The sequence below is a fragment of the Acinonyx jubatus genome, chromosome B2 (assembly GCF_027475565.1).
Source record: "Acinonyx jubatus isolate Ajub_Pintada_27869175 chromosome B2, VMU_Ajub_asm_v1.0, whole genome shotgun sequence".
Lineage (NCBI taxonomy): Eukaryota > Metazoa > Chordata > Mammalia > Carnivora > Felidae > Acinonyx > Acinonyx jubatus.
The window spans coordinates 120487903-120497907 of record NC_069385.1 but is presented as its reverse complement, the minus strand read 5'-3'; the positions used below and the strand labels follow the sequence as shown (position 1 = coordinate 120497907).

The 10005-nt window shown below is 46.6% G+C and overlaps 1 protein-coding gene and 1 long non-coding RNA gene across 6 annotated transcripts; one reads left to right on the top strand and one right to left on the bottom strand.

The window, feature by feature from the left end:
- Positions 1-3315: 3315 nt before the first annotated feature.
- Positions 3316-4223, bottom strand: LOC128315784 (uncharacterized). Its single transcript, XR_008298866.1, has 2 exons — positions 3799-4223; positions 3316-3578 (listed from the first exon to the last, which is right to left on the bottom strand). It is a non-coding gene; the product is annotated as an uncharacterized LOC128315784 (long non-coding RNA).
- On the top strand, positions 4199-9989 carry GTF2H4 (general transcription factor IIH subunit 4). 5 transcript variants are annotated; one of them, XM_053223377.1, is made up of 14 exons: positions 4199-4216; positions 5084-5226; positions 5485-5589; positions 5939-6070; positions 6355-6451; positions 6540-6628; positions 6825-6936; positions 7072-7140; positions 7343-7426; positions 7826-7958; positions 8145-8275; positions 8951-8998; positions 9146-9224; positions 9695-9989. In XM_053223377.1, exons 2-14 carry the CDS (start codon positions 5084-5086, stop codon positions 9865-9867), a joined length of 1395 nt encoding a protein of 464 aa, XP_053079352.1. In that variant the 5' UTR covers positions 4199-4216; the 3' UTR covers positions 9868-9989. The 5 variants fall into 5 exon arrangements, with proteins under 5 accessions (XP_053079352.1, XP_053079354.1, XP_014918236.1 ...); XM_015062750.3 differs by lacking the exon at positions 4199-4216 and adding an exon at positions 4257-4453 and having other exon boundaries at positions 8184-8275; XM_015062748.3 differs by lacking the exon at positions 4199-4216 and adding an exon at positions 4260-4453.
- Positions 9990-10005: the final 16 nt, after the last annotated feature.

Below are 10005 nucleotides of genomic sequence, written 5' to 3'. Positions count from 1 at the left end.
ACCCAGGTTCTACTAATACTACTGAGGGTTTTGCTCATATTCATTCTTGGAGGGAGTGCCAAATTTCAGTTAGAGATTAATAAAAACAGAGGTGTAATTTTTTGGGGGGGGCCAATTCTAGGACTCCCTTCCAGGGTCTGGAAGTCCCAGGGGGAGAATCCTTGGATTAGGCTGATCAAATGTACAGATGACCTAATAGGTGTGAGCTCTTTGGATGGGAACTAGAATCAAGAGCCTAAATTATCTCAGAGGTTTGGAAGGATGAGCCACAACCACCGAGAGAGTATTTAACAGAGTTTAAATTGGTTGGGGGAAAAAAAAATCACTTGCAAGTATTGGACAAGGCAGACCTATCTTGATGGAAGTTCCTGTGAAATAAAGACCCTGGAGTCTTTGTTGATGATATTCACAAAATGAGCCAAATGGGTAATGAAGATACCAATAAAGATAGTTAAATCTTATGTTGAATTAATAGCCCCTTGGGATCCAGGTCACAGATTCTGCTGAAACCTATGAAGGTCCGAACACTGTGACCCATGTTTTAAGATATGCATTGATGGGTCGGGAGTTTAGAGGCCACAACCCAGCATGGTGAACAATGGAAGCCATAGCAATGAGCCGAGAACTCCAAAGCTCTAGGCCTATGCAACCACCTAGTGTTCATTTGAACTTGTCTTGGTGTGTTCAAAGCTGCTCCTTCATGGTTTCCTGACTCAGTGAATGGCAGCATCATCCACTCAGCTGCACAAGCCAAAAACCTGGGGAGCATCCTTGACACCCTTTTCCTCTACTCTCACCTCCCAAGTGCAGTCTATCATGAAGCTCTGTTGATCTTTCCAGATTTCCCTCAAATTTATTATTTCTATCTCCATCTCCATCCTGGCACACACTACCTCCATCTTGTTGGGACCACTGCAGTGGTCTCCCGGGGTTTGTTCTTGTTCTCTGATTTGTTTTCAGCCCTGCAGTCAGACATAAATCTGATCCCCACTACTTTATTTCAAATCCTTTAATGGCTCCTGTTGACCCTAGAATAAATAAAATCTTCTGACCAAGTTTGCCCTCTCCTTCCTTCAGCATCCTTCCCCACCCTGTCTTTTATGTATCACTGGCCTACTTTCAGTTCTTGTAAGTGGCCATAGTCCCTCCTGCCATGGCCTTTGTAGAATCTTGTTCCCCTGCCTGGAACATAGTTTCCTGCTGTCTTTGCCTTGTTAAGTCCTGCTTGTCCTTCGGCACTCTTCCCTGACTTGACCAACCAGATCAAATCCTCTTGATGCTCTCAGAACACACGACTTCTTTGTCGTACTTACTACAGGTGTGATTTTTTTTTAAAAGAAAATAATAACCATAATATTTTCTGAGCACCTACTATGTGTCAGGACCATCCTTATTACATATTATCTTTTTTAATACAACATATGAAATAGTTAAAATTATTGCCATTTCACAGAAAAGAAAACGTCTCTGTTCTAAGCAACTTGCCAAAGGCAGCACAGCCAGGAAGCTACAAAACTGGTAAGAAGCAGCCAGTGGGCCCCTGGCTCTGTGTTCTCTCTCCAGGATGCTGCCTGAGGGGAGGAGGTTGTGAACTCTCCATCACACTCTGGATAATCCTAAAAAGGAAAGTTCCTAGGAGCCCAGGCTGATTATCTTCCTAAAGGCCAGCTCCAGAAACTCAGCCTGTGCTCATTTCTTCACATCAGACAACTAGCCCCTATCCACTGCATCCCTTCAAGCAGGGCTCACCAAGAGAATCTGTGATCATAGACATAAATGGTCTCTAGATGCACCATCCAATAGGTAGCCAATAGCTACATGTGGCTATTTATTGAGTGCTTGAGATGGAGCTAATGTGACTGAGGAACTTAATATAAAATTTTTAGTTATGGGGCACCTGGGTGGCTCAGTCGGTTAAGTGTCCAACTTTGGCTTATGTCATGACCTCGTGGTTTGTGAATTCAAGCCCCAAATCCAGCTCTGTGCTGACAGCACAGAGCCTGGAGCCTGGTTTGGATTCTGTGTCTCCCTCTCTCTCCGCCCCTCCCCTGCTCCTGTCCTCTTTCTCTCAAAGTAAATAAACATTAAAAAAATTAAAATTTTATTTTAGTTAACTTAAATTTAAATAGCCACAGGTGGCTAGTAGCTCCTGTTCTGGACAGGGTAGCCTTAAAGAGTTTTTGCTACACTGCAGGAAACTGTGACCTGGTCTGCCTAGCTTCCCCTTGCTTGCTCTTGTCAAAATGAAGCATATGACCTATTGCAGTTTTACATACACACAGAAGCTTCTTACAAAGATGGCATTGAACTATACATGGCATTTTGTAATCTGCTTTTCTTCTCCTCATGATAGGTTGTACATAGCTCAGTCACTCTGCATACAGTGTCCTAAGTGTTGCCCAGTATTTTACATTGTTGGAATGACCCACATTTTATCTAACTAACCCCCCATAATGGACATTCAGGCTGTTTCCATTGTTTTCATAACACAATAACAATTTCAATAAACATCTTTGCATGTAAATCTCTGTATCCATGTGGGAGAATTTCCATGATACATTTCTAAAGGTGGAATTGGTAGGTCAAATGGCAGCCACATTAAAATAATTGGTACATACTGCCAAATTGCCCCCCAAAAGGTGTGACTATGTCAACTTTCAACAAAAGTATAGACTACTGTATGTTTTTCTGTGGTGACAACATTGAGGTTTATATATATATATATATATATATATATATATATATATATATATATACACACACACACACACCCATATACATTATATATACATTAATATATATTTTATATGTGTATATATACATATGTATTTTATATGTATATACATATACATTATATACACATGTGTATATATATATTTGCTAATCAGATATTGTATTGTTTCTTTAACTTACTTTACCTTAATTACTGGTGAAGAAAGCTTTTTCATTTGATTATAAACAATTTGTATTTCTTCTGTTTATTGCCTGTTACATCTTTCTACAATATTTCTATTCTGTTCTTTTTCTTCTTGCTTTGTAAAAGTTCTTTGTATTGTCTATTTTGTCAAATATTTCTTCCCAGACTAATTTGTCTCTTATTGTACTTAACGTTAGCCTTAAAAAAGCTTTGTCAGCTTTGTGTCATTCTTTGTGGACTTTATACACCAATTGCTAAAGGATGGAACAACAAAACAAGCACCGGGTGAGCTACAAAGCATAACCAAGTCTTACACAGTTCTTGCCATTTTGATTCACGGTCCCTCACAGGTACTTCAAATCCTAGCTTCAGGATTTTCTAGATGAATGATTGGCAAATTTCGTCTTTTTTAAATGTTTATTTATTTTTGAGAGAGAGCGTGAGGGGGAGGGGGACGGGAGCAAGGGCGGGGCGGGGGAGGGGGGGTGCAGCTGCAGAGGACCCGAAGCAGGCTCCGCCCTGACAGAGGGCGAGGCACAGGACTGGGACTCACAAACCCGGAGATCGTGACCTGAGCCGCTGTCGGACGCTCTACCGACCCAGCCACCCAGGCGCCCCTGTGGGCAAATTTCTTAATCCCATTGAGTTTTGGTCTTCTAGTCTGTAATGTGGAAATAATAAAACTTGCTTTATTGGAACTTGGGGGTACTTGTAGCTCTGGCTTTGGATTAAGACGTTCCCTTCCCTTTTCCTGCAGCAGCTTCATAAATCAAATCAGACCCAACAATTGGCTTCCTAAAACAACTGTATTAGGATCTTCTAACGAAACGGGTTGGTGGGAGCATGGTGGACGTGGCAATTAAGATTTATTGAGTACTTACAAGCCGAGTAAGACGCGTTGAGTGGTACTCCTAACTTGCGAAAACGCTCTAGAGAGTGCTGTATTTCAATTTTACGAGAAGCAAAGAGCTCAAGGAGCTCAGTTTCGTGTGTCTCTGAACTAAGCGTCTCACTTAGGAGACGCTTGCCTCTGACAGCAAGCCCTAGCGGCCCTTCTCCTCCCTGGGTCCCGCCTTCCGCCTAGGTCGGTTAGAGTCGCCGTTAGCTGCGTGAGCGGAAAGCGACGCGGAACTAAGTGGCGCTGCCTCCGGTGTCTCGGACTCTCTCAATTAAAGGCCAGCCTCCCTCCTCTTGGCTTCCCCGCGGTGCCTTTTGGGAGTTGCAGTCAGACGCGCTTCCGCTCACCCTAGGGTGAGTCCAGAAAAGACTCCAATTCCCAGAAAGCCCCGCGGCGGGCGAGTGAGTGCAGTGCCTGTTCTTATCTTTCCTACTTTTCCACTCCTTCCCCTCCTTTCCTTCTCTTCTGAATCCTACACTCTGGACTTCTGTCTAGTTCTTTGTCCCTCTCCCCATCTTTTTCTCTCGTTTTCCATCGTACATTCTCCTATTCCAGGGAGCCAACGCCAGACATTAGCTCCGGTTAAGCGACGACTTGAGACTCAGGGTGCACGAGGGCGGGGGAATCGACACAGAGTGGTAGGGGGGCCGAGAGAGAGGGGGGTGGGGAGGTATAAGAGAGTTGAGTGAGAGGCGAGGAGTAGGAGGAAAGTAGGAGAGAAGTTAGGAGATCGGACGTATGGATCAGGGTGAATGCGGTATAGTCTTGGAGGGGAAAGAGGAAAGGTGGGCGTAGATTTGGGAGACAAGGAGGAGAAAGGTAGTTCATTGCTGTGCCCGGCAGGACCTGTGGGCCGAGAAATAAGATGGGAAGGATTGACAGATTTGGAGCTCATAAGCTGATCTGACCAGAAGAGGTGGAAGGGAGAGAGGATTGGGCTCAAACAAGTTTCCTTGTCACTGCTTAGGTAAAGATGAGACAAGATATTGAAATAAAAAAAAATGATTTTGCCAATATGGGACTATTAACAATTCATTTGTTTGGAAATTGAGAGAAGACTGGAGTTAAGGCCAGAAGTGGGGTGAGGAGGCAGGAGAGGAGAGGAGGTTGGTTAGGTTTGGGAGAAAGGAGAGATGAATGACATAGAAAAGGAAATCACAGAAAGAATGGGTTATTGTGGGGGCCAGTGGATCTGGAATTGGGAGGTGAGGTGAGGGATGACACTGACATGGACTGGGGGGGTGCATTTCTGACTTTGCATCTCTCAGATGATGGAGAGCACCCCCTCAAGGGGCGGACTGAACCGAGTCCACCTACAATGCAGGAACCTGCAGGAATTCCTAGGGGGCTTGAGCCCTGGCATATTGGACCGATTGTATGGGCACCCTGCCACCTGTCTGGCTGTGTTTAGGTAAGGATCCCCTTCATGGCAGGGACCACGTTGAGGAAATGTAATGGGGCCAGCACACTGGAATAAGTTATGGGTTGAAGCTTAGCTTTGGGGGGCTTGGAGATTAAAGCGTGTCAGGCCAAAACAGATGGAGTTAATGGGGGCAGCAACACTGGTAAAGGTGTGGGGAGTGGGATGAGATGTTTAAGAGGCTGTTGAGGGCAGAGATGCAGATGAGGCAGTTTTTGATAATAACATTTTATCTCTACCCCCTTCCAGGGAGCTCCCCTCTTTGGCTAAGAACTGGGTGATGCGGATGCTCTTTCTGGAGCAGCCTTTGCCACAAGCTGCTGTAGCCCTGTGGGTGAAGAAGGAATTCAGCAAGTGAGTCTCTGCTGCATGCTCAGCCAGATACACGTTTCTCAACAGCTAGATATTCCAAGTGTTCCTTGGGACACTTCCAGGAAATATTAATGGATATATCCCAAAGCTTGTATTTAAATAAGTTTGGGAAACTTTGCATACTGTATTTTCCCCCTTGGAAAGATGTGATGTCTACAACAAGGTTCTGGTAGGTATTGCAGTAAGAAATTTGCCTTAAGAAGACACTGATTTCACTCTGAAATAGTGTTCCAAGGGATTACCAGTTCAGAAAAGGCAGAAATAGGAGCCTTTGTGGGCCTCCTTGTTTTTGTTCTCTAGACACCCCCTCACCTCTTTGCTTCTGTTTCAGAGCTCAAGAGGAAAGTACAGGGCTGCTGAGTGGCCTCCGTATCTGGCACACCCAGCTGCTCCCTGGTGGTCTCCAGGGCCTCATCCTTAACCCCATCTTCCGCCAGAACCTCCGTATTGCCCTTCTGGGTGGGTATGTCACTTCCATCTTCCTAAGCTAGGAGAGGGGAACTAGGAATTAAACTGCTAATTAAACTGCTGGAGGGGGTGCCCCTGAGGGGCCTCTCTGGGACTTAGTGGGCTCCACCTTTGGGAGCTTGTTTAGGAATAAGTTGGACTAGATGTAGCTGCATGCTATAGGAAAGAAATGTCTTCTACTCATAGCCCATGGAGATAAGGGGGGGGGGGGGGAATAGGGCAGGGGAACAGGCAGGAAACTCTGGCAGGGTTCCTTACTCTTTGCCCATCCTGGCATAGGGGTAAGGCCTGGTCTGATGACACAAGTCAACTGGGTCCAGACAAGCACGCCCGGGATGTTCCCTCACTTGACAAGTACGCCGAGGAGCGATGGGAGGTGAGGACTTGGGACTCTGTCTCGGCTTGTGCTCATACTTCCACTGGCCCATAGAGCATTGTTCTCTCTGTTCACTTCTGTTTCTCAGGTAGTCCTGCACTTCATGGTGGGCTCCCCCAGTGCAGCCGTCAGCCAGGACTTGGCTCAGCTTCTCAGCCAGGCTGGGCTCATGAAGAGGTAAGGAAACCAGAGGTACATCAGATCCCTGCTAAACTGAGTGTCCAGGGTGGGTTAGGATTACAGGTGGTTAACTGAAAAAGGAGAGCTGAGTGGAGAATAGCCAGAGAGAAATCAAGAAAAAACATGAGAGGACAAGTGGGGATGGTGGCTTTTCTCTGCATCCCTCTACCCTTGTCTTTGTCTATGTCTCTAGCACTGAACCTGGAGAGCCACCCTGCATTACGTCGGCCGGCTTCCAATTCCTGTTGCTGGACACCCCTGCCCAGCTCTGGTACTTTATGTTGCAGTATTTGCAGACAGCCCAGGTGAGGAGGCCAGGCATGCTCTGCTCTTCTCAAGACCCATGAAGAGACTACCCCTGCAGACTATTTCCTGATGTTCTCTTCCCTCATTCTCTCCCTTCCATCCCTCCTACTTTGTTTCTGTCCATTCCTCCCTAGAGTCGGGGCATGGACCTGGTGGAGATTCTCTCCTTCCTCTTCCAGCTCAGCTTCTCTACTTTGGGCAAGGTAAACAGGGGGATGGAGCTGGGGGCTTGTGTGGGCAAGCTGATGGGTGGAGAGATGAGAAGGGGAAGTCAGGTTATGGACAAAAGTGTGAAAGATAAGAATGAACAAAGCACAGATGGGAAAAGAGGGAATGAGTGTATAGGGTTGAGAGGGGGAGAATAGGATGTATTTTGGATTCCAACTGGGCACCTCTCTTTCCCAGGATTACTCTGTGGAAGGTATGAGTGATTCTTTGTTGAATTTCCTGCAACATCTGCGTGAGTTTGGGCTTGTTTTCCAGAGGAAGGTATGAACACCCAGATACACGGCTTCTAGGGAAGAGGCAGGGTGGTCTGTTGCCTTGGCCTTTAAAAAGGAGTGGGGTCTCAGGTGTTAGCTACACTTGTAGTGAGTATAGGGTAAGTGTAGAGTTGTTGAATCACTATGTTATGTACCTGAAACTAATGTTACATTGTATGTCAACTATACCAAAACAACAACAAAACAAAAAACAAAAAACAAAAAGAGTGGGTCCCAGGGGACAGTAGCAGGAAGTAGTTGCCAGGACTGAATACTTGGGTCCCTTGGAGGAGACAAGTTGTGAGTTGAGGCTTTGTGCCCTGGAAGGGGTCTGTCTCAGATAGGAAGATGTTGGTTAGTGACACCTGAGCGAGGGCCCCCTGCCTTTCCTTTCTGTCTTTTCCAGAGGAAATCTCGGCGGTACTACCCCACACGACTGGCCATTAATCTCTCGTCAGGTGTTTCTGGAGCTGGGGGTACTGCCCATCAGCCAGGCTTCATTGTTGTGGAAACTAATTACCGACTGTATGCTTACACAGGTGAGGCCAGACAGAGGGCCCCAAGGACAGCAGGTTGGGGATGGGAGTGGGGAGGGAGTGCCAGTTTACGTTTATATTTACCTGGCAGTTTAGAGTTCTCTGACATTCCTCTTCACACTTGAAGGTAATGAGGGAGTCTGGGTATGGGGATAGCTTCCTTATCTTCTCTTCCTATCCCTGGGTCAGAGTCGGAGCTGCAGATCGCCCTGATTGCTCTCTTCTCAGAGATGCTTTATCGCTTCCCCAACATGGTGGTGGCGCAGGTGACCCGGGAGAGCGTGCAGCAGGCCATCGCCAGTGGCATCACAGCCCAGCAGGTACCCCCACTTGGGGAAGGTGGGGGTGGGAAGATAGACTGCACTTTGGCTATGGGGTACAAGGTACTCATCTTACAGAGGCTAACATTGGCTCTGTTACAGTAGATGGTGGTGAGTTCTTTGTGTTTGAGTATAGACCATGCACACGAAGAGAAGTCAAGGCTTTAACTGTGGGAAAAGGCAGACCCTCCATGGGCAAAAACATGGGGGAGGAGGTATAGATTTGTGTCTTCACTACTAACCACTTCCTATCTGCATAAACAGCTTGGTTGCTTCACTTCTCTGAGCCTCAGTTTCCTCATCTGGAAAATGGAAATAGTGACAGTTCTCACCTTACGGGGGTTTTTGGGAGGATTCAATGAGAGAATAGCAGTAAAGCATTTAGCTCAGAGCCTGCCATGCAGTAAGTGCTCAAAAGTTAATAGTTGCTGCTATTTTAAAGAAAAAAACAAAACAAGACTATGGAAAGGGCAAATGTGCTAGAGCACATTTAGCAGACATAACCAATAGGAAAAGCAACTTGGGACAACATCTGAACAGGGATGGGTTAAAGACAGGCGTGGCTATGGATTTTTAAATAGTAAGGTGATATTTTACTGACATCAGATGACAGCTTAGGTAGCTTTCCTGCCCTCTTACTTGAGCTCCTGATCCCATTCTTGTCTGTTTTCTTAGATCATCCATTTCCTAAGGACAAGGGCCCACCCAGTGATGCTCAAACAGGTATCAAGCTGCTGGAGGCTGACAGCCCCTGGCACCTGGTGATGAAGTGATGGAAAAGAGAAAGGGGCATCCAAGTCCGGGGAGTAGACAGCTAGGGTTGCCTGGGGCAGTATTCCTGAATCTTATAGCCATTTCTTGCTTCTACAGTCACCTGTGCTGCCGCCCACCATCACGGACCAGATTCGGCTGTGGGAGCTAGAAAGGGACAGACTCCGGTTCACTGAGGGTGAGTGGCTTCTGGTGGTTGGTTCTTGGTCATTGGCCAGAAGAAAGACAATTTAGTCTTCATGAACTGAAAAAGCTATTCATGCATTTTATTTTTTTGTTTACTGCATGGGCTGGTAGAGAAAAGCTGGCAAAACACTTTTATTTTGGGGATGAGCCTGTAGTAGTAAGTAAATTGTCTCAAATCTGTGCAATTTGGATTCAGTAGAAGAGGGAATTGGGAGGGATAATTCACATTAATTTCTCTGATTTGGTGAGCATTAGTTGGGTTTCTTTACTGTGTTACATTGCCTTACTGAATATGGCTGGATCACGCTAGTGTTAGGATGAGCCCTGAAACAGACAAACATAGAGAATTAATTTTCAGATTGTGGTGGGTGGCAAGCCCAGGCCAATGACCCGAGGCTGCCACGCAGGGGTCTCATTTCTTGCCTTTTCTCTCTCCCTCCGCCCCTTTCCTGCGGACTCCAGGTGTACTGTATAATCAGTTCTTGTCGCAAGTGGACTTTGAGCTGCTGCTGGCCCACGCTCGGGAGCTGGGCGTTCTGGTGTTCGAGAACTCGGCCAAGAGGCTGATGGTGGTGACCCCGGCCGGGCACAGCGACGTCAAGCGCTTCTGGAAGCGGCAGAAGCACAGCTCCTGAGAGTGCGGGCTCAGACCTGGGCGGGGTGGGGCGGCTGCGTGGAGGCAGACGCAGCTTTAGAACTCAGGTGTTTTTTTATTTACACGCCGGACTCTTATTGTTTAATAAAGTTGTGGAAGTGAGCCACGGTGCCCCCTG

Excerpts from the sequence above, each read along its gene's own strand:
- GTF2H4 (XM_053223377.1), top strand. The coding sequence starts at position 5,084 with ATGATGGAGAGCACCCCCTCAAGGGGCGGACTGAACCGAGTCCACCTA. Across the intron at positions 6,452-6,539 it reads ACGCCGAGGAGCGATGGGAG|GTAGTCCTGCACTTCATGGT; the intron begins GTGAGGACTTGG and ends TCTGTTTCTCAG. Across the intron at positions 7,959-8,144 it reads CCGACTGTATGCTTACACAG|AGTCGGAGCTGCAGATCGCC; the intron begins GTGAGGCCAGAC and ends TCCCTGGGTCAG.